This window comes from Antrostomus carolinensis, unplaced genomic scaffold (assembly GCF_000700745.2).
Source record: "Antrostomus carolinensis isolate BGI_N321 unplaced genomic scaffold, ASM70074v2 scaffold3741, whole genome shotgun sequence".
Taxonomy (NCBI): Eukaryota; Metazoa; Chordata; class Aves; order Caprimulgiformes; family Caprimulgidae; genus Antrostomus; species Antrostomus carolinensis.
Window position 1 is genome coordinate 23,109 of NW_010291827.1, and position 24,053 is coordinate 47,161.

The 24,053-nt window shown below is 39.7% G+C and overlaps 1 protein-coding gene across 1 annotated transcript; it reads left to right on the forward strand.

Annotated features, from left to right (window-relative positions):
- The first annotated feature begins 2,267 nt into the window (after window positions 1-2,267).
- Window positions 2,268-22,928, forward strand: ATP12A (ATPase H+/K+ transporting non-gastric alpha2 subunit). Its single transcript, XM_010176720.1, has 23 exons — window positions 2,268-2,510; window positions 4,476-4,622; window positions 6,125-6,184; window positions 7,078-7,281; window positions 7,867-7,980; window positions 8,136-8,270; window positions 8,818-8,935; window positions 9,607-9,875; window positions 10,721-10,919; window positions 11,415-11,524; window positions 12,256-12,390; window positions 12,669-12,861; window positions 13,459-13,634; window positions 14,410-14,546; window positions 15,266-15,416; window positions 17,397-17,565; window positions 18,275-18,429; window positions 19,038-19,161; window positions 19,496-19,641; window positions 20,283-20,416; window positions 21,364-21,465; window positions 22,121-22,212; window positions 22,404-22,928. The coding sequence occupies exons 1-23, from the start codon at window positions 2,502-2,504 to the stop codon at window positions 22,430-22,432; spliced, it is 3,108 nt and encodes a 1,035-aa protein (XP_010175022.1). The 5' UTR covers window positions 2,268-2,501; the 3' UTR covers window positions 22,433-22,928.
- Window positions 22,929-24,053: the final 1,125 nt, after the last annotated feature.

Below are 24,053 nucleotides of genomic sequence, written 5' to 3' on the forward strand. Positions count from 1 at the left end.
ATCAGTGGCAAGTGATTACTGGGTAATTCCTCCCAGCAGTGGGATATTATGCTGTCAAACCACGGTGTGTTGGTTCACAGAGAACAAGAGATTTGTCTTTTTACAATGCTTCTCATCTTTACTTTCTAATTCACAGGAAAACAAACCCTTCAGTGGACAAAATTAATGAAATTTCTGCCACAGAACTTTTTAACTATCAGTTTTGCACTTTGAACTTGGCAGCTCAAAACAGGCCATTTTTCATCAGCAAACCCAGTTTAACACTTTGTAAATATTGTTAAGCTATGATACTGATACTGTCTGTAGAGTTTTACCACTTTAATTAATTTGTTACAAAACATACTGTTAAGAAGACAGATGCATCAGTATAAATATTGCATGTAAACCAGGGTGTATGGGGTACTTTGTTGCCAAACACTTTTCTAATTTGCATTTCTAACATTTCTCCCAGGCAGAATTAGTCATGGTTTATAGAAAACAAATGCAAAAACTGCCCAAATGACCCAGATAACATTCTAGATCACAAACCATTACTAAAGTACAGGGTAGTTGTTTTTACACATCTGTGAATAGCAGGATATAGTGATAGACATTCTTGTTTTCCATTTACCAGCTATTCCTCGCCACTGGATTAGAAATCTCAGTTCACAGTTAAAAATTGGAAATGAACAAGACAAAGCCCTGTTTTCACATTTTGCAGCCCACCATCTTTACCAATAGATCTGATGGACAACGCAACTGCATTCCTGGAAGGCATTTTGCTACTTCCAAGCCTATGTTTCCTTTCACATATCCCCTTCCTTCCAGCCTCAGCAGTCTAGTCTGATGTCAAACATGCTCGCTGTACCTCTTGCACTTCTTGCTCTGGTGTCTTTTCCAGCAATAGAGAGAACAATCTCAGTCATGGGTAAGACATGACACATGCAGATTCACTAGATACAGTTAATATATTACTGGTCTTGCACATGGCACATACTGTGAAATCTCCAATACTTATAGACATATGAAAAGGTTTTATATTCAAGCCCCAGGACACAATCTAGTTCTCAATACAACAAACAGCAGAAACTGAGCGTGAAACCTTCCAGATACACTTCTGTATCCTGTGTAACATTCTAAGATTAAAGAATGGAATGCCATGGAAAAAGACCAACATGCATAAACAGAGAACTGGAAACAGCTTTGCTTTTTAATATAAGTGATGTTTAAGGAGGTATGGTACTTGAATCCCTGGAAACCTGTCTGTTATTTGAACATTAATTTATTCATGCTCCTGTTGAAGTAAAGGATGTTTCTTCCCTAAAAACACCAATAGTTTATACATATGGCTTGAAACAGTCAACATTAGTTACCTCAACACGACCTATCTCTCACCACAATTTGAGTCATCTGCTAGTGACTCTGGTACCTCACAGCATCTCAAATGATGCAATTTAAAGCTCATGAATGATGTGAAAGACCAACTGCTGAAATGCTATGTTGTTCAGTGAGAGCAGTTCTGTCAGACAGATGAAAGACAGTCTTCTCCCAAATAATGTTAAAATATAGAAAATCTTTCACAATATTTGACTTAGTTTTTCTCAGTTAAATTTCAGAGGTGAAGAAGTAGTTAACTTTACTTCTAAGTTATGAGATACTGTTATCAAAAGTGTCATATATCTCATTATCACTCCTGTAAGGAAGCTGGTAATTGGCACAAGACAAACAATTCAAAGAAGCTGTTCAAGTAAGTGCTCTTGCTGAAAATGCACTGGGAAGTGCTCTTTTCAGCTAAGCATGAAGTTTAAAACCACAACAAAAGAAATTCAAGAATTAAAAGTGAAGTCCAAGCTAAGAGGCTTGAAGGAGCACCACTCCACTAAATCCCTCCTAGTACCTAAACAGGGCAGCTATCTGACTTTTAGGGATCCTAAGCAGGCAAACAGAACATCATGTAAACAAGCAAGACAAAATGTGCACAGATTTCCTTTACCCCACCGTACGTTGCCACCACAGCTGGAAATCATAAGGGGAGTCCAGTGCTGGAAAGTCTCTGAAGGAAACACTTTGCTTCTAGCAAGATGAATAATACACCTGTTCCTTAGCTGTGAGCAAACACTACAAAGGAATAATTAGAAACTATCTGACCTGAAACCCACATGGCCATTACTGTGGTATTTTTCCACCTACTACAGGTGAAACAGAAGATGGGCTGGACCTGGACAGGGAGGGGTGGAGCGGCAGCACAAGATGCTGATTTATAAAGCACTAGCAAACAGTGCTCCTTCTCCAAAGGCTTTTGACAATGAACTCGTCCTGCCTGAAGCATGCCAAAGTGCAAGCAGGATTCTAGCTAACATCTGCTCGCAGCTGAGAAGGAACTACAACCTCTGTAAGCTTTTGCACTGCAATAGCCAAAACTGCTCTGAGCCACTTCATTCCCTAGTTGGGCCTTTTGCTTTTCATCCAGAGACTTTAGCTTGGCTGTTTCACTCCATCAGGAAAGGAATAAACACACCAAGATGGTAAAGGTGAGTACACTGTTCACAGTATTGCTGTTGCTGCAGATGTGTTTCTTCTTAAGAACAAGCCTGAATTTAAATTTTAATATACATATGTATATTATAAATATGAGCTCAGTGAAAAATGGAACTAATACTAGACACTGTTGGGCATCCAGTGTAATGACTAAACTTTTCACTGCAGATGGGTATGCAACTCTAATCATAAAAAGTAGAGATCAGGTTGGATAGGGAAGAATTCTAGAACTGGCTAGTTTGATAATCAACTGTTTCATGAATACTATCCCTTTTGTGAATGCCAAAATCTGAGATTTTATGAAAATTTGTAGGTTAAAGGTTAAACATAGATCATGTATAGAAGTGATAAATAGATTTTACTAACTTCATTAATTTTCTTTATGATTCTCCTCCCTCTGCTAAGTTTCCACAATAGATAGCTGTTTTCTTTCTCTCCTTATCTCTCTACTGTATGGGAATTTGAAAAACTGAACAGATTTTTGGGTAGGATAGTCAAAAGAGAGGAGGAGGAGAAGGAAGAAGGTGAAGGAAGATAGAAAAAGCAGCCTGTGAATCTTCAGCAAGGTAGGAAAATAGAACTTCTTGTAACAGACATGTCCTTTATCTGGGATAAGTATCACCAAGCAAATTCAAGTGCTTTAGGAAAAGGATTTCAGACTTTCAACTCCTCAAACTACTCATCAGCTCTTAGCTTTTCTCTTGTCAAGATACAGTGTCAAGACTTCAACATTCCTCTAATTAAAGGGCATCTGAGGATAAGATGCTACTTTTCAGTTCAGAATAGTGTTAAGTAATAAGATGTCCCAATCTTTTTTTTTTCCTTGTTGTTTCCATTACTTGAACTCTCTGATTTAGTCTGTATGTAATTAAGATGTCTGCTCTCAACTCATTTGAAATATCACCTCTGTGAGAGTCCAAACACTGACAGATGCCCTGCAGAGTGTGTATGCGCTCATTAGATGGGCAGCAGCAGCCTATGAGCTCATCTGTCCCACTAGGAAAGCACACCATCAGATAAGATCCCATATGACTCTTATAAAGCCCTGATGGTTCATCTGCAAGAAAGCCTCTGAAATGGGGTCAACCAATAGTTCTTCCAAGGCATGGCATGTAGTTTACAAGATAATTAAGATTTGGAACGTTATGATTATAGAAGCTGGTAAATTAGCAACACAGGAAGTTTGCCCTTCAGACTACAGTATTAACTTAAAGTGAGGAAACAGCACAACCCCCAAGTTATCAATAAAAGCAAAACATTGTCAGAGGTGTAGCAGCTTCCCTAGGTTCACAGTTTCCTGTACCTGATACTAGATTGGTAAAAATGAGTGAAAAGCTTGCTAACTCCCTGTCAGATCTGAGCTATATGGGAAAGGAAACAGACTTGCTTCTCCTTGGCTACCAGGATGCTGTTTGCCTCCGTTTCTCATGATGTGGTAGAGGGTAAATGTTGAAATATAAATGTGTAAATGTTAATTTTAACTAAAAAGGAAAAGTAAATCTTGTATCTAAAAAGCTCCAGGAACAGGCAAATTGTCAGTGAATGTTTTTTTCCCTCCCCTTTCCTTTTAAAAATCTTTTGCTTTTACACTGATCTCTTCTTGGAGCTGGTAAATGACTTAGTGGTTTTCATGAGCAATGCTGAGATCCTGGGCAGTATTCCTACACTTTGTGCTGGACCACAAACTACTAAAAGCATTGCACATCTCTAAAGGAATCACTATAATTTACATCTGCTGAAGACCTGATCATGATTACTGCAACACATGCTGGAGAGATCTTGGGATAAAAGAGGAACTAGCACTAAGTTGCCAGGAGAAAGAGACAGTAGCAGTTTGTAGCTTGACTAAAAAAAAGTAGATTTGTCAGAGTTTGACTTGCTTGCAGTATTTTTTTAGTGCTTCCTTCAAGTCCCAGCAGAATGTTCAAAACAATGCCAAAACCTTATTTCTTTTACAGAAAAAGTCTGATGTTTACTCGGTTGAGATCTATGGGACAAAAGACCTAGAAAAAACAGAGATTGGAGATGAAGAGGAAAAGTACAAAGACTTAAAAGGCAACAAGAAAAAAAAGAAGGCAGAAGATCTTAAGAAAGAAGTGGACCTGGTGAGTGTTGCTAAGCTCTCATTACACCTGGCAGGACAGCCTCTACCCACTGTCTGAATAAAGCCCAGTGAAGGGGAGAGAAATGCTGATGCGCTGTCATTTTAACAGATGTGCTGCACTGAACATCCTAACACAGGGAAGGATTCACTTTCTCATATTCCTGAAGTGTGCTAGAAAAAACATGTGGAGGATTAATATCTATAAAGAAAGAATGATTCTGGCTGAATTAAGCCACCAATGGTATAGAACATTATCTCCCCAAAGAGGAATTATTCTCCAGGTGGAATAACTGTAATCAGTATTTCCTGTGAGCTGCCGCTTGCACAGTCAGCCAGGAAACAGGGGGAGAGGCAGAAGCACAACATTTTGCTCCAGAGATTTCTAGTAGGTCTAAAAACACGCCTCAGCTTTAAGCACAGGGGTTTTTTGCCTAAATTAACTGCACTGTACTCGAATGGCAGTGCACTAAGCTCAAGAAACCTGTACTTTACTTCTGGCTTGCTACTGACCTGCTGGCTGATCTTGGAAAAGTTGTTTCCTCTCTATACGTTTCAGTTTCCCAATCTGCAAAATGAAGCCAATTATACTGACCTCTTTTCTGAATTGCTTTGAGAGCAACTCAAAGGAGAGGCTGTTTATGGGCTAGATGGTATTTCAAAAGTAAGGAAACCCCAAAATGGGCCATCAGTTTACCAATGATGTTTCCAAGATCTATCCAGTACTAAGCTAAATAATTCTCAATGTATCTTACCTTTGCCACCAAAGGATGCAACATTGCTTTCATGTTTCTAAAGAGAAACCAAAGCACAGACAAGCTAATTGACTCATCCAAGTACCAATGAATCATTCTGTGAAAACAATTGTGAGATCTCAAATTCTTGGCTTCTAAATCTCAGTTTGGCACAAGATATAATTAGGTCAATGATACCACAGAGGTGTCACTGCAGGGAAAGGAAGAAGAGCTTTGAGATTTCCCTCTCCCACACCCTTTTTAGCCGTGGTGAGAACCTGCTGCTTCTTTCTACAAGACTGTAGCGAATAATTTCACATACCCTACCTTGTCAATCATGTGCAAAGATTCTAGTCACACATATTCTGACACCACACCCTTTACTTCTATCAACATCTTGCCTATGATACTGAATGCTTGAGTCCTGTAGCATGTAAAAGGAACTATTTATCTAAAAGAAGCGCAGACATTTGTGGCAAGCAGCATTAACATGAAAACACCATTCTGTTCATGTGACAGATTTGCTGGAGGAGGGAGCTATTTACAAAAGTACTCTCTAAATCAAAAGAAAATACCATCTTCTAGTGGAAGATATTTTACTTATCAATATGTAAATTGCATATTGTCTATTCTTGAAAGTGAGACATCATACTAGCAACTGAATCCACTGTCCCAGATCCAGGCAGTCTGAACATTCTCAAAATCCTGAAATAAAAATTTCAGCAATCTGACATTCTATTCATTACCAATTTCTCTTTCTTTTGGAATCCAGGATGACCACAAACTCAGCGCTTCGGAACTGGAGGAAAAGTATGGAACACATATCAACAAAGTAAGTCCATAGAGCATCATTAAAAAACTGCCTGAATCAGTTGCCTTGCTTATGGTTTATCAGTTGCTCTGGCTTATCCAAAGCTTCCTAGAAGCAGTAGAAAGGAAGCAAATCAACAGATTTATACCTAGATGTATATGTGGAGCCATGCGTGCATGAGTATGATACACTTACTCCCAAGAAAGCCTAAATCAGAAAGCAAACATGCAGCATGGACCTGGCTTTAAACTAGAGCTTCTTTCAAGTCTGAGCTACTGGTTTGAAATCAAAATCCCTGCACAAAATGTGACCTCAAAGTTTGCACCAGGACCTCAGTTTTTCTATAGTTTTTATTTCAATTTCACTACAATTCATTTTTCACTATCAGTGGCTGTAACAATTTATAGCAAGTGAATGCACTGGAAATTATTTATCTTGAAGGAAACACTAAATTTGAAAAACTATACAAGGGATTCCTTTGGACACCTAACATTTGAATACCAAAGCATTGCAACTCTGTGTCCAGAGTACAGATATGAATTTCAAGAAACTCAGAAACTACAGAAGTTGTGGTGAAAATGCAGAAATAGCAGCAAAATATCTGATGTCTGCTTTTCTCCAGCTGTCCAAACACTTGGTACAGATATATACTTGATAGATAACCAACAGAATGAAAACTCCTAATAGACACAGACAAACTCAATGCTCCAGTGAGGAAATATTCTGTTTCTTCATAGCAGATAACTAATATTAGCCACTTTGAAATCAGAAAGTTTGGAAATTAAAGATGCAGGTTACTTAATCTGATCTGCAACACAATATTTAAGGAAAAAACAGTAAGTAAATTTTATTCTGAGTTAAGATAAAAACCTGTTTTTCTGTGACCATTTAAAAAATGTCATTTACTTTTGCAGGGTCTCTCTAGTGCAAGAGCAGCAGAGATTTTGGCTCGGGATGGTCCCAACTTACTCACTCCTCCCAAAGCCACTCCTGAAATTCTCAAGTTCCTCAAGCAGACGGTGGGAGGGTTTTCCATTCTCTTATGGATAGGAGCTATCTTCTCCTGGATTTCATTTGGCATTCAGCTTTCCCAGGGAGCTGAATCAGCCTTTGACAATGTAAGTAGTTGAATAACCACAAAGTGAGTATTTGACCCTTTGACAATCTAAGCAACTTAAATACTACTTCACAGTTATTCAGTAACTACAAGGAAGCCTTTTATTCTTTGGGAACTCTCCCTCTACTACCGAACATTTCTGATAATGCGATAAATGCTCAAATACCTAACTTACAACTTCTGTCTAAGAGTGCCTATCCAAAGGTTTTATAACCACTACCCATAATCATAATACTTGAGTACTCATACGAGCAATACTAAAGTCCACAAAGGACTCCAGAGTCTGTGTCTCTGATTCCCTTGTGAGTTATACTCTGCTAGGAATATAATTTGTTTGGATTTGTGTTAGGTATAGGCTTTTAGAGAGATGGGAAACTCGCTATGAAAAGCTCTTTTCATACTCAAAAGCTTTACTCAATCATTAGCAGGGCAAAGCACTTTAAATTTCTTTTCTTAAACTGTCTTATACCCTGACCAATACCTCAATTTAAGAGTCTCCTGAAACAATATAGAGGTGATTTACTCTAGAAGAGGAATTGCTGAACACTTGTCTTAATTTGACTGGATTATGTCTTTTATTGATTAGCTCTACCTTGGAATAGTCCTGGCACTGGTTGTCATCCTCACTGGTATCTTTGCATACTATCAAGAAGCTAAAAGCACAAACATCATGGCCAGCTTCAGTAAAATGATTCCACAGGTGAGAATAACCAATGCATTTCATTTGAGATAAAAGTTCATTCTAATAATGCACCTCAAAATGCCAAAAGCACAATAAGCCCAATTTGAATGCACCTCAGTAGGAGGTTTAGAGGATGGCACAATGCTAATTTGGTTTACACTTGTGTCTTTCAGCAAGCTCTTGTCATCAGAGATGCAGAAAAGAAGGAACTGCCAGCAGACCAGTTGGTGGTTGGAGACATCGTGGAAATAAAGGGTGGAGATAGGATCCCAGCGGACATTCGTCTGATTTTTACTCAGGGTTGTAAGGTAAACAGTACTTTGAAGAGCACGGGGAAAGAGGAAAAACATGGTTTAGAGACTTTTATTACATATAAAGAATTTCTGTGCACCCAATGAATTATTGGAGCTTTAATTAGACACAATCTAATTAAATGACAGAGCACAGAAGCTATACTGTGATGCTCAGTTCATCTAGGACTAACATCTCCAATCCCTGAATGTCAAAAGAAGCCATTAGGTCTCTACCAAGTTCTAGCAATGCTCTTTGGTGGGACAGAGGCAGAAATACCAATAGAGTATTAAGAGTTTCCATAGAGGCAGATCTTCAAACCATGCTTTCTTTCAGGCTGCTACTGAAAACCCCACTGACAGACACACAACTTTGACTGAACTGAATTCCCACAGAAAGATTATCTCAGTTACAAGAGCAACACTCTCAGAGAAAAAGCACCAAGAGATTATGGCCTTGTCACTGATGACTAAATGTGCTGCTGCTAGTTAAGTCTAGTCTTCTGGGATAGACTTAACTGTGTATTACTAACTTTAATACTGGCATGTCTCCATTTCATTAAAGGTGGACAATTCTTCACTCACAGGGGAGTCAGAACCACAGTCTCGTTCCTGTGACTTCACCCATGAGAACCCATTGGAGACCAGGAACATTGCCTTCTACTCCACCACCTGTGTGGAAGGTGTGTACAGACAGAGAGAAGAGTCTCCAGAAATGGCACCTGTACAGGGTGCTGCATAATACTGCTAATTCATTTCAAGCAATTCTGCTTCAAGAAATTCCAGAAAGGCTTAATGGCTCACAAGAAAGTATTGTCCCAAACACACCAAAATAAAGCCTTAAGCACAGGGCTGGTCATGCTTAGAATCAACCAGTGAGACATTTGTTTTAACACCTAGCCTGGTTATGGGTGCAACAATCAATGAATTGCAATCTCCTTGTGGTCTTTCCATCACTATCTTTAGGAATGTCAGGCTGCAGATACAGCTAAGTACTTGTGGACACCTCTGTGTAAGGGCTCTGCACACATAAAGGTGTTGTTCCTATTCTCAGTGCTAAAAAGTATGTGTGTCATACCTGAGAGACTATGTGCTATGAAACTGTACAGTGCCCAGGATAACACTACACTCATACTGCAATGCAATCAAAAAATACTCTAATTAATTAAAGAAAATAGCTTATATCTGTCTTTCTCTTCACCAACAGAGCTGTAAGACTTCTAACAGGAAGAATGTAATTCTGGGGTGAAGTCTCAGTCACACTAAGGCTGAGAAGGGTCTTTGTCAATCAGTACTGGGTAGAGAAGACAGGAGTAGTCTCTCCTCGAGCTGACAGTCCTTTATGTCTTTGCAGGCACTGCTACTGGCATTGTAATCAACACCGGGGATCGCACCATCATCGGGAGGATTGCTTCTCTCGCATCGGGAGTAGGAAACGAGAAAACACCCATTGCTATTGAGATAGAACATTTTGTGTACATGGTGGCAGGAGTGGCCATTTCCGTCGGTGTTCTCTTCTTCATTATATCTGTTTCTATGCAATACAAGATTCTGGACTCCATCATCTTTCTAATTGGCATCATTGTGGCAAATGTGCCAGAGGGACTGCTAGCCACAGTAACGGTAAGTCTGTTTGAATTCACTGGTTGCCACTTTATTTCTTCATTCATCACCACAACTCATCACTCTTAAATTCATTACAGTGCAATGCTAACCAGTGAAGAACAGATTATCTATTAAGTGACTTGTCTGAGTTGAGTTTGAAATAGGGGTGGTTTTTTTTCCATGAAACTGAAAGGACAAGCATTTAATTTGGCAATTCTGGCATAACCAAGCCATTAATCTTAAAAGCTTCAGCACAACAATCCAGTTTGAAATAAGGTTCTTCAAGTACCATTCTCCCTCAATTACTAACCAGTAGAATGATGTGACTCATTTCCCCACAACCTGTTCCTATTTGGCAAGGAGGATATCGTACCCTAAAAGTGGCAGGAAAATTCCACTTACTAACACATATAAAGCATCATTAAATCTCTGGCTGAGAAGCAGCGCACCTGCTAAGCACTGTTAGCCCTAAAGTACACCAACAACAACCAACCAGCAGTACTGCAATAAAGAAGAGAGTAATTTCAGGATTCATTAAGTTGGTGATTAAGAGCTCCCCCCTCATTGTAGGTTCTTCCATCTTAAACAGCCTCCTAACTGGTATGACATTCTCATTTCTACCAGCAGGCAAGCAGATTCCTCTCAGCAGCCAATGTACAAACCTCTGACCTTAATAATGCTATTAAAAAAGAAAAAAAAAATGCACTGCAGTAAACCAAAATAACTTTTTTTTATTGTTCTCTTCCTAAAAAAAAAAAAACAAAACAAAACCACAAAAACCCTAGCAGAAGTATGTAACCTCATTGCATCACTCTGTAACTGTACCTCACTAACAGTGAGCTGAACTTCTTTACTTCTGCCAGGTGAGCCTGTCACTGACAGCCAAGCGGATGGCAAAGAAGAATTGTTTGGTGAAGAACCTGGAAGCTGTAGAAACACTCGGTTCTACCTCCATCATTTGTTCTGACAAGACAGGGACCCTCACGCAAAACAGGATGACTGTTGCTCACCTCTGGTTTGATAATCAGATCTACTCAGCTGACACCAGTGAAGATCAAGCAAGTAAATATAGCAATAGGGGATCTGGGAAGGGACAACTACTTGGATCAAACCTGTGGTGTTTCACACCTACCAGCTGTCAAACTGATGTCAATGGGAATGTCTTTTGATAGCTGAATTGGATGTCTTCCTTCCACACAGAACTGTAGTGTGCAACAGGGATGTAGTGTGACTCCTTAGCCATGTAGAGATATAAAAAAAAATTTAATATTTGAACTTCCACTCACAGAAAATAAGTCTGGAGGAGGTTCTAATTCAGATCCTTTTGTCAACAGTAAACTTAGTAAGGAAATGAACAGAGAAACATCATCTAAGCAACTTGCCAGAACTGCTAACTGATGGATTTAATGTTCTGTGTCAAATTCTTTTTTTGTAACAGAACCTCTCAAAGAGTAATTTCCTTCTGCAAATAATTCAATCCTGTTGTTTCAAACTTAAACTTGTACTTCCATCATGTAATATGCTAAGGGATGCGATATTTCTTTTGCTCCATTTCAGCCCAGCCTTTTGATCAAAGTTCTCCATCATGGACAGCATTATCAAAAATTGTAACTCTCTGCAACCGGGCAGAGTTCAGACCTGGACAGGAGAATCTCCCAATAATGAAGGTACTGCCTACTTCATATCAACTTTTCTCTTCCTCTGAAAGAATGATACATACAAGTTGTCCTGTTTAACTTCAGTAATCTCCATTTTATCATGCCAAACTTTTAAGTTACTATTTATAGCAGTATTACTGGTATACACTTGCAAAAAGACAGGGGAAAAAAAACACAAAAAACAAACCACAAAGCCATGAGCAACTGTCCCTATAAAGGTAGCAAGAATTTCTACACTAGTAATTACTACACTATTAATGTAATACAGCAAGACAGAAAAGGTAAACATGCCTTAATTAACCTCTTCACACGACTGCTGAAGGTAGTAAATTCTGGTGACCAGAATACCAGAACAAATCCATGATTTCTACTGTTTATTCCATCACTGCCTTCCTCAAAGTAATCTGATTTTGTGCATCAGTTAACTCACCCGTATATGCCTGCTGCTGCCCTAGAATTGCATTACAAAGCCTCCACAGAAACCTGAAAGTGGTCACAAATCTTGCAGTTCTGCAGAATCGAGTATTAATTTCATCTCTCTGCTGTAGCTTAGTTCTAGCAGTAAGCGTAAAACACATGTCCCAGATTTTTGCTGAAATAATTTTCAGCAAACCTAAACGTAGTAAAATAAAGATTCATTACTGCTCAGGCATACTATGTGTTATAGAAGCATGCAAGCTCTCCTGATGGAAGTGCAGAAGTATTTGTGCTATAAACAGTTTCTTCTTTTGTGCACACAGAGAGTTGTGGTTGGTGATGCCTCTGAAACAGCTCTGCTGAAATTTGCAGAAGTCATTTTGGGTGATGTCATGAATATTAGAGCGCAGAACAAGAAAGTGGCTGAAATTCCCTTCAACTCTACTAACAAATTCCAGGTGTGTCTCATTCACAGAAATTATTCCAGACTGTTTCAAACTTAAACTCTTTCTATCACTGCGTCTACCAGAACTATTTGTGACCTGTGAGTCTTAACGGGGTAATTCAATGACAGAGGAAATCTAAGCTATAATAAATGTAGTTCATTTAATTCGATGGAAAGCATGATATCCTCAAGGAAAAAAAGAAACATTACTTCCAGGCAAAGTGACCAAAATGAGAAACAAATGAGGATCATGTATGCTCTTTCAAATAATTTCATATTTGTGGCACACAGCTTTCCATTCATGAGACTGATGATCCCAACGACAAACGCTTTCTGCTGGTGATGAAAGGTGCCCCAGAGAGGATTTTAGAGAGATGTAGCACCATCATGATCAATGGCAAAGAAGAACCACTGGACAGAGAAAAGGCAGAAGCTTTCCAAACAGCATACATGGAGCTGGGAGGCATGGGAGAGAGAGTGCTGGGTGAGTCTAACTAGATGGACTAATCAGAGAACTGCGGTGTAAAATGGGGTTTCAAAGCCTGGTACAATCCATTGTGTCTGGATTTCACTTCTCCTGCAGTGGAGACTGGGTGAGTCTAACTAGATGGACTATCAGAGAACTGTGGTGTAAAATGGGATTTTAAAGCTTGGTACAATCCAGTGTGTCTGGATTTCACTTCTCCTGCAGTGGAGGGGAAAAAAGTAAAGTGTGCAGCCTCTTAAGCAGTGTTTAAAGCACACTGATGTGCTGCAAGCTCTCTGTGGCAGGGATGTCCTTACTGCTCTATACTGACATTGATCTGCCACACTGAGCAGTCAAACAACCCCGTAAGTAACGCACAAAAGAAAACACTCTTCCCTGCTGGCAGTGTCACTAGCTTTGCCACATGAAACACTGAGTCTGCATGAACTTTGATGTGAGAGTTACAATGGCAGGTTAAAAAAAACTGCCATAAAAAGCTAATGGTTAAATGCACTGGAGTTCTATGGGCAAGAGTAAAGCCTGGTGCTATATACCAAGCTCTCCTCTTTCTCCCACTGTTTTCTCTACATCCCATCAACCTGAGTTTCATTTCAGGTTTCTGTCATCTGTACCTGCCCGAAAATGAGTTTCCAGACACCTACCCATTTGACACAGATTCCATGAACTTCCCAACCTCCAACCTGTGCTTTGTTGGGCTCTTATCTATGATTGACCCTCCTCGTTCCACAGTGCCAGATGCTGTTTCAAAATGCCGCAGTGCCGGGATCAAGGTAGGGATTTTACAATGAAAAATACAGTGATTCTACAGAAAGACTTGCAAAAACAGAACTTCTTGTATCTTCCACCACATTGTCATTAATTAACAAATTAACACAGGGCTACACCTGTTATGAACTTTCATGCATGGGAATCACTAATCTCGAAACTGTTCAAGTTGAACCTGAAGCAGTAATTTTCCTAATTTCACTCCCAAGGGACCCACAAGTAAAATTCCAGCTCTAGGCAGAGAGGCAAACTAGCTAAAGAAAGGAAAAATCAGTATTTGGAATTACTGATCTCAGAAGAGTTGAATCCCAGGTCCCAACTCAGACATTTTCTGTAGTCTGAAGACAGATGTGGCAACTGGCAACTTTTCTTCAAGAAAAGCAAGAAAAAATTGTGTCTTTATCTGTCAGGACACCTCAGTCACAAGGATCCATGTTAAGATACAACATTCTAACGAACTCTCACCTTTGAGTATACCTAATATAAATTCTTATGTAAAGATTTCTTTATTCTGCATTATTCTAACCTTCCTGCCTGTGACAATTTCTTCCTTTATAGCCCTGATAAAATAGCACCAATAACAAGAGGTAGAAACTAGATGTCAATATAGAGCTAATTAAGTAATAGCCATAATCTGTCATTGTTACGTACATAGCACAGCTTTCCAAGTGCAGGTTCTAAACTGCTTCCTGGTCTACAACAATAGACATTTCACCTTATCTCTCTCCAGCCATTGCATGTACATTTGTCACTCATGCTGAGTCCTTATCCCTTCCTCAGGTTATTATGGTCACTGGCGATCACCCAATCACAGCCAAGGCCATTGCCAAGAGCGTCGGCATCATTTCAGCCACCAGCGAGACTGTGGAAGATATTGCCAAGCGCCTCAACATTCCTGTTGAGCAAGTCAATAGAAGGTAAGAGCGAGGAGAACACAGGGATACCTGTGGGTTCATCTGCTGAAAGCGATGCCTTCTCCCTCCACGGTGCTTTCACAGCCCGTTTCTACATCACAGCTGCTTTTTGCTTTTCTGTTTCTTGATACATTCCCAGCTGTTGTGTTCATCCAACATCTCATCTCCACCTAAATGACTATGTGTCTAGGTCAGTGGGTCTCATCTTCACTGGCCCTTGAAAAGAATCTAGCAAATTAGACTTTGCAGGTCATGTTGGACTTTTCTGTCACTGGCCATTTGACAAAACACACACATATGAAAAGCAAAGTTCAGAATCACATGACCTGAGGACCATCAATCCAAATTCCTCTTTCATTCATTAAATGTGAAAAAAAAATAACATCATAAGAAAAAGATAAAAGCTCTTTACAGAAAAAATGTCTTCCTCCTCCACTGTCCCACCCTCCCACTCAGAGCCCTCTTTAAAATGCATTTTCTGACGTTAGGTCTGCTCAGGAGGAAGCTTCAATCACTCCCCTCTGTACCCAGGTAACTGTAATTCACTCTGGATTTCTACAGTGGCTTTCATTCAACACCTGCTGATTAACAACTAATGCTTCTGAAATTAACTCAATTTGCTGCTGTCCTTACTATCAAGCTGCATACATTCTATGAGTGCACTATTTTTATCTAAGCCTTTTGATCTGAAAATTTACCCAGCTTTCCCATGGCTCTTACAGAGAAGCTACAGCAGCAGTAGTTAATGGGATGGAGCTGAAGGATATGAGCTTGCAGCAGCTGGATGACATCTTGTGTAACCACTCAGAGATAGTCTTTGCTCGGACATCACCCCAACAGAAACTGATCATAGTTGAGGGCTGCCAAAGGCAGGTGAGTAAGAGGTGTAAGAGGTTATACACAGATACAGCTATAGGGCATTCATGAGGCAGTAGCTTTCCACAGGTATCATCCCTGATGTGAGTGGGTGGAAGCCAATTTCCAATGCTCTCTAAGTTTGTGTGCTTTTCACTGTGCAATAACATTACCCAACTGATTACCACAAACACAGTCTGGACAGAATCCAAGCTACTCAAATTCCTGTTACAGACTCTGAACTTCTATTGACTGAATGAGCTTTTCCTAAGTTTGACTGGCTTAGAGCTGTACTGAGGGTCTCTCTTCTGCATGTAATTCTGAGAAGCTACTGCTGTGCTGCACAAAAAGGCCCCTGGGCAGAGACTGCACACTGTCTGGGAAGGAGCCTTCCCTCAGGAATTCCCAAAACCCAGATAAAAGCAACATGTTACCGCATCCTCTCATCTGATCTGTTGTGGCCATTTAAGCCTATGCGCTTCCTGCCCACAGGAATGTTTAGAAGTGAAATAAGGTATGAATCCTGCAAAATGTCATCGCATGCTTATGTAGGACCAAGCCTTTCAAAGACTGTAGAACACACCACAGAAAGCAGAAAGCAGGATTTAAAGAGGGTTTGGCCCATCCATGGGCAATATTATGTAAAGGAGTATGGAGTGCAGCCAGCACAAGAGGCAGGAGGGAAAGAAATTACATGTATAGAGCTCTGAAAAAGAGGCAAATTTTCTTCAAAAGATTCTTCCCTCAGATGTGACATCTTCCGAGTACACGCTGCAAAATGAAAACCACACTACTGCTGTGCCTGAACTTTGTATGGAAGGAGATGTGGCACAGGACATTATTTTATTTTTGTAGTCACACCAGAGCTAAGCTTTGCAATCAGCATTATCAGTTCTTTGAGTTTAATCTTGAACTGCTTTCAGGACAGGAAAAAAAAAATTCAATTTCATATTTTTTTTTAATTTTCTTTTGGAATGGCCTTTGGTAGACAGAGGGTGTGTTCTGCACTGCTCAGACACCCACACTCCTAGTAGATTTGGCTCTTTAAAGGGTGAAGAGGAACATGCTCCCCTCCTCCACTCAAGCCAGTCAGTCTACATGCTATGTTTAGTACTTAGAGCTTATAAACCCTTCTGTACACAGCATTATTTATAGATAGTGACACTGTACTAAATCCCCACAGGGACAGGACATTCAGTATTTGTATTAATCAGTTTGTCAGGGTTTTTCCCCACTTGGAACTCTCTGCATTGCTATCAAGCCATGGACTTTTGCATTAACTAGAACAGGACCTTTAGTTGCAGTAGATGGTTTCATTGGAAGATAATAAAGAAGCTGACTTGAATAATCAGAGCTTTCCATCTTTTGGGTTACTAGTGCAATTCTAGCATAGACTGGCAATGACCAGAACTTGTGGGGATAGGACGAGAATGATCTCTAACTGAACAGTTACATAATTTACAATTAAGATGAAAACTGACTGATTCATTAGCACATCACAAAAAACCAGGACAGAACACGTTGTGTCAGCTGAATCTCCCACAGATGTCAGAGATGGGCCTGGGTCTGTCCAGATGAGGATAAATCATATTTGTATAGACAGATGTCTGAATTTTTAAGCCCCCTTATAGTCCACAGAAATAAATAATCAGATTAATTGCATTTTAAATGCATTTAATTTAGATGTCTACTTTATGATGTAAGTAAATAATATCCCTGAACTTCCCATTTCTCTCTACTATGAAGAGAGTCTAGATGACAAATTCAGATACAGACAACTATCACACAAAAGCCTAAGGTTGCTCTATCAAGCCTACCTAGCATCTTTCTGATCACTGGATGTTTTTATAGGGGTACAAAGAGGATTCAGAACTTCATATCAGCACCTTTCTTCTAGAGACTTAAAGATGGGGAATGCACTGAGAGCAGACTGTCCCTAGGGGAACAAAGCACCATCTCCTCAAAAAACCCACATCTGGATCCTTTTGTGTGTTCCAGGGAGCAGTTGTTGCCGTGACTGGAGATGGAGTCAATGACTCCCCTGCTCTTAAAAAAGCAGATATTGGAATTGCTATGGGTATTGCTGGTTCTGACGCAGCCAAAAATGCAGCTGATATGGTACTGCTGGATGATAACTTTGCTTCCATTGTCACAGGAGTGGAGGAAGGTAAAAATAATGTTGCTATCCACTTTCTTAGCTGAAAGCTGCTGACAGCCACACAGCACTGAGAGGTCCTTCTGATCCTTCCCTCCTGTGCTCACCCCTCCTTTTTTCTTTCTGGATTTGTAAATGTGATTTTGATATTTGGAAAAACTGGGAATTAATTCCATTTATACACACATGGCAAACAGACAATAAGGCAATCATCCCCCTCTCCCAAACATATTTGTTAAGTAGAGCATCGGTCTCCTATTGCAGCTTGTTCAACCCCCAGACAAAAGCAGTTCTCATCTTGTTCCTATGCAGTTCTGACCTCGCAAAGATACAAATTGTTTTCTCTACATTTTCACTCTATTACTTGATCACACATGACTTTCACCACGCTCCACCTACGACAGTAACACACACTCCACTCCTCTTTCACCATAAGAGCTTGTGGTTTCCTTTAAAACTATAGGATATTGTGGAATGGGACTTTTTCCTCAATCCTTCTCATTGGAAGACGTTTTTTATTTTCACTTAAATTTTCAGAAGTCTTAAAGGGAAGGTAGGTCAGTGGTTAGTTGTTTAAAAAAGTCCCAAAATGTATAAGGAAACATATGAGGAAAAAAGACATAAGTGGTAAATAACCTTATTTAGTTAAATTTTTTTTTTTAATTTTTTTTTAAATACTGTTGACAATTAGCTTTTACAGAAGTGTTTCCTTTCCCTCCAGGCCGTCTGATCTTTGACAACCTAAAGAAAACAATTGCCTACACCCTGACTAAGAATATTGCTGAGCTCTGTCCCTTTCTCATCTACATTATTGCCAGCATTCCAATGCCCATTGGCACTATCACCATCCTATTCATTGACCTGGGCACGGACATTGTAAGTTGGTGTCTTTTAAGTTATTTTCTGCTGTAATACCATGAGAAGTGAGAGGGGCTGGGGGCAAAGGGACACGCAGAACACTGGAAGGTTTAGTTGCCTTACCTTGCAGATGAATAGTAAGCTAGTGAAAGAGCAGAGGGCTAGATTAAAAGTTGCCAGGTATAGAGAAAGAAAAATAGAAAAAAAAACCTGCAGAGGGGAAGTGGAAAGAAAAGACTCAAGCAAAACTCAGCAGTGTGCAAAATAACGGTGTGTTTCAATCAAGAGGTCATACAGATTGTTGCAGTTACTACAGGGGATGAATAACAGACATTTCAACAGAGCCCAGTCCAAGAGACCTGAAGGACCCTTTAATATTTGCAATAACCTCTAGCCCTTTGTATTGTTATATGATCATCAGACCCATGAAACAGTTTCAGCCTTCCCTAAAATCCTCTACACACATCCAGAGAATGCTACACGGATCCTTCACTCATTTGCTCTGTGTACACTGAAAAGGCAGGGTACGTCAACAGAACCACTTGAGAACTGAAACTTTTCTGATAAGCATCTGAGAAGCAAACAAATGTTGCACCCAAGACTCTGATGGTTTATTTCTGTTGTAGATCCCCTCTGTTGCATTAGCCTACGAAAAAGCTGAAAGTGATATTATGAACAGGAGACCTCGTAACAAAAGGAAAGACAGGCTGGTGAACGAGCAGCTCGCTGTATACTCCTATCTGCAGATTGGTAGGTTGGCCTGTTCTCTGAAACACACTATCTTGTATCAGCAAACCAAGACTGAGTCGATTCGCTTCTTAGGAAAGGGGGAGCTGAAACTCAACTCCTTCCTCTGCACTCCTGGGCAAACTTACTAACTCCCTTCTGTTGCTCATTATTCAACAATAGAACAGGTTTTCATCTACACTGGTCGAGAACCTTAGAGCACTAAGAGCTCTAAAATGACCTGCAGACTCATGGCAAGTTTCATGCCATAGGACATAGATCAACACTGATATCCAGCACATTCCCCAGTGCTCCTAAATTTTGCTGCTTCCTCATTTCTACCTCTTTGATTTTGCAGGTATCATGCAGTCGGTGGGAGCCTTCGTAACCTATTTTACCGTCTATGCTGAACAAGGTTTCCTCCCTTCCACACTGCTTGGCGTGCGAGTCAACTGGGAAAACAATGCCATTAATGACTTTGAGGACTCATATGGACAGGAATGGGTAAAGAAGCACTGAAACATCCTCCTGCTGTCTCTCAACAAACACTTTAATGAGAATTCTACACTCTCCTCCAAAATAAAGGATTAGGGAAAGAGAGAGAGATCTAAAAGAAAAAACCCAATGTTTTCATCTAATAGTCCCTCAGAATAGACTCTTTAGAGGTTCCTGCCACCTAGTTCTTTCATTCAGACTCCATTCTTTCATTCATTGTTCTACTGTTTGCCACCTTCTGATTCAAAGCCTCTGGAGATGCAGCTTCTCTGGACTTCATGTTTAGATGCATCATAATCTCTCAGCCCTGCTTCTGAACAGCATTACTTTAAAGTACATCGCAGACTCTCCCTCCCCCTTTCACTCTTCACTCCCCCTCACTCATTCTGCAGCAATCACAAGACACAGAAGCCATTAATAAATCAATATAAATACCTCCTTACACCAAGCTCGTGCTTCAGCCTCATGACTCATCCACAGTAACTAGTGGACTAGAACAACTGGCCAAAATCTCATCCTATGTATCTAAATCTGGAATAACTCCACACTTACACCTCAGTAACTGAAATCCTGCTATCAAGGTTTGCAGTCACTTGCACAAGATATGAGTGTCTGATATAACACTCTTTGATTTTTCCTTTGCTTTGCAGACTAAATACCAGAGGACGTACCTGCAGTGGATTGGCTATACTGCCTTTTTTGTCAGCATCACAATTCAGCAAGTTGCTGATTTGATCATCAGGAAAACACGAAGAAATTCCATTTTCCAACAGGGTCTTTTCAGGTAAGTTTTGCAGATTCTTTACATGACACATGAGAGGATAAGTTAGCCTACTGCTAATTTTAGAAAGTTAGGTCAGCGATTTAGCCCACTCACAAGCAGTATTTGAACAAAGACTAAATCTGACTCCAAGCAACTGCAAATCTCAGGCTAATATTTTATTACACCTCCCCTTGCTTCCTTTCCTACTTCATGATAGGGAGTTTCTTTAAAGAAAGATATTTTATTGGTTACTCTGAAAATGCATCAGCTTAAACATAATTCTCCATTCATTAACATTTTTACTGCAAAAAAACAAAAAAGAGTTTGCTCTCCAGATTATTTTCTTAAGTTCTTTATGTAGTTATCAATAGACAGCACATTTGCATTTCTCTAAGATAACTTTAGCCTCTGAGGAGATACGAGCTTGTCAAACTCCTTAAGATAGTGCTGGCTGCCCTCTGCAAAACACTCTGCACCCTTCAATCCCATGGAAGCCAGGGAGTAAAAAATACCTGTGGGGACAGAGGCTAGACAGAAAAGCTGGCATTTAGTCAGAGTATTTCTGATAGGAAAACAAATTGTTTTCCTTTCTTTATCTGCAGGTACAGAGCCTACACCTATGTATATTTCCTTCCTACATTTTTGTTTGAGTCACAATGCGTGTGTTCACAGTGCAACTAGAAGACATGACTAATACACACTGCATGTCTGCCTAAAGCTTGCTTTAATCTAGGTAGGTCAGGAATGCTACCAGGAAAGAAAGGCAATGTAAGCCAGTGCTACAGAGTCTGCTACTTATCTCATGCTACCATGTCTGCAGTGCTCATTGCCTGATGCAGATCATCCGAGCTAGCTACCAGGGGACAGCCACAGCTCTGAAAGTGGCACAGCCTTTGCACTTTGCTGTGGCACCAGGTTTTTATGCGTGGATGGAAGCATGTAACCCTTCCTCTATGGTTTTCTTATAGGAACAAAGTCATCTGGGTGGGTATCTTTTCCCAGATAGGAATTGCTCTGATTCTTACCTATGGTCTTGGACATGTTACAGCCCTGAACTTCACACCACTGAGGTGAGTTTTGGTGCCAGGGTACTTCCCTTGCCCTCCACATATGAACAGATATGGATTTACCATTCTGCCAGAAACAGACAAACGGGAGCAGGATGCCCACACAGCACAATTTAAGGATAAATATTTAAGAATATCATCATGAAGAAGAGGGTGGTCCAAAAAGGGCATTATTTTCATAGTTTCCACAAAAAAAAGCACACTATTTTTTCTACTAGATTTACTACCGAGGATCTAAAAACCTACTTGTGTAGAACAAACATTTTTAATAATTTTTTCCAGGATCTCCAATATTTTGGTGGGATTAGATAGCATTTTACTTAATTTTATGCAAGCAACTTTTAAACATATCACTGTCAGATATATGTTGTTCAATTTTTCTGCTATCTTCAGAAACTGTAATACCACCAGGCAACATTTCCTTCTGAATAGTATCTGGAAAAAAATAATTCAGTAACTACTTAAGATTGCGAGGATTAGATGTTTATCATCTTATTTCTAACTCTTCAAGTGCTTAAATTAAGGAAAACAAAACAAAACAAAAACCTCAAACAAAAACCAAAAAAGCCCAGATTGTCTTTTAGGGTCATCAAATGGCAGAGACTCCAGAAATTCAGCTGGAGTGGTTCTGAACAAGAATCTCTTCTCCCACTCCCAGGTTTCAGTATTGGTTTGTGGCTGTACCATTTGCCATCTTGATATGGGTCTATGATGAAGTTCGTAAGCTGTTTATCAGGAGATACCCAGGAAGTAAGTAGATTTTTCTCATTTAATATTTTAATATAAAGTGTCCTTTCCTATCCTTTCACTCATACACCTATCTCAGCTGCTGCTGACAGGTGAACTGCTTAAAAATGGACCATTTGTTCCCAGTGATTACTTTTCCTTTCTGAGGAAAAAATAACTGATTATTTTCCCCCTCCTCTCTTCTCCTACTGCAGGCTGGTGGGACAAGAACATGTATTATTGAAACAGTCCTTATCACTGGTCGTCTTCCTCCTTGTGGAGAACTTCTTCCCAACCTGACACAGACTCTGCTGCTTTAATGTCCTGTCTGTGCAATATCAAAAGCATGTGTTCACTCCATGAAGGGGTGAAGAAATTGCAGTAATTTCATGAAGAAATAAAGACTTTAGAGGTTGATAAATTACCTCCCACTGTACTGTAAAGCTGACACTTGTCTAGAAATTGATAGGCAACCTATTTTTGTAACAAGCACAATTTTCCCCTCATTCAAAGATGAACTTGGAGAGCACTGAGAGGAAAAAACACATACAGGAAAAAAAAAAAGACAGAAAACCCCTATAATCTGAGGCATTAATTTGCACTAAAGGTGGTGTTTGCTGATTTTCTTTTTTTGGTGGAACTGAATTCCAAGTGAGTGCATACATAGATCTGTATTACCCTACCAAGGGTAAAAATGCTGTATAGGAATAATTTGATAATAAAACTTTTTCCAGAAAACAGTTTTCCATCTTATTTTCTTATAAAGATTAAGAGAAACTGAGTGGAACAGGGAAGAACCTAACCTCTGCCAGGTCAAAGAGGAAAGAAGTTTACATCCCCTTTTTTTACCCCCACTAACAGACTAACATACTTCAAATACCTGTTCAGTTTTGACAAACACATCTTGAAAACCAAGGCACAACCAGATGATTTGAACACTTTGAGATATCAAGTTCAATACTCACTTTTCAAAGGCTACAATCTCTATGGCAAAATAGACCTTAGCATGCATTAGACTGGTACAGTTAAAATTCCACTTCAAACCAGGTCTTTAAATCAGTCATTTTAGCAAGAACCAGTAGGTTGCACATCTTGTGTAGACAATGGCTTTACCAATTTTAAACCAAACAATAAATAATGTATGTTGATATTTCACATTTAAATACAAGTCTAGATGAGCTTTAAAGAAGAAACAGGGGCAGAAAGAGAATTGTTGCAGCAAACAGCAAGAGGGATTACCAATAACAACAAAACCAAGAACTGAGGGAGGAGAAAAAGAAAAGTCTTTTCCAGCCTAAAGCCTGTCTGTTCCCAAAAGTCCACACCCTTATGTGCTAGAAGCTACTTTGCATTTTGTGAGCCTCCCTCCTCAAAACTCCTCTCCTTAATACCTGGATGGGTATTACACCGAATATCAATTATACTGGATACCAGTGTTTTTCACATACAGACATGAAGAAGAGGAATTACAAAGGAAGAAGGAAGAGCAACAAAAAATAAGCACATAAACAATGGGTGAGTCCAAATTCCAGATATCTGTCCTGCTTATCACTTGGTAATGCAACCCTGTACACACCAACAACAAGTATGTGAGGTGCCAAGCTGACTCATTTCAACACCTTGTCATTTGTAAGTAGTCAGGACTGATTTGTTTTGTCTTCTGCTTAAGAGACAGGAAAAATATGAGAAGCTATATGGGTGAGCAACATAGCCTGCTTTCAACCAGCTATAGATTTGCTGTACTTGGCCAAAAAGACACCTTCAAATGCAGACAGGAAGAGGAGAGAAAAAGGGAGGGCAGTTTTTGCACAGTGTGGGGGCAGTTACTGCACAGAACCAGGAAAGGGTACAGCTATATTTGTTTT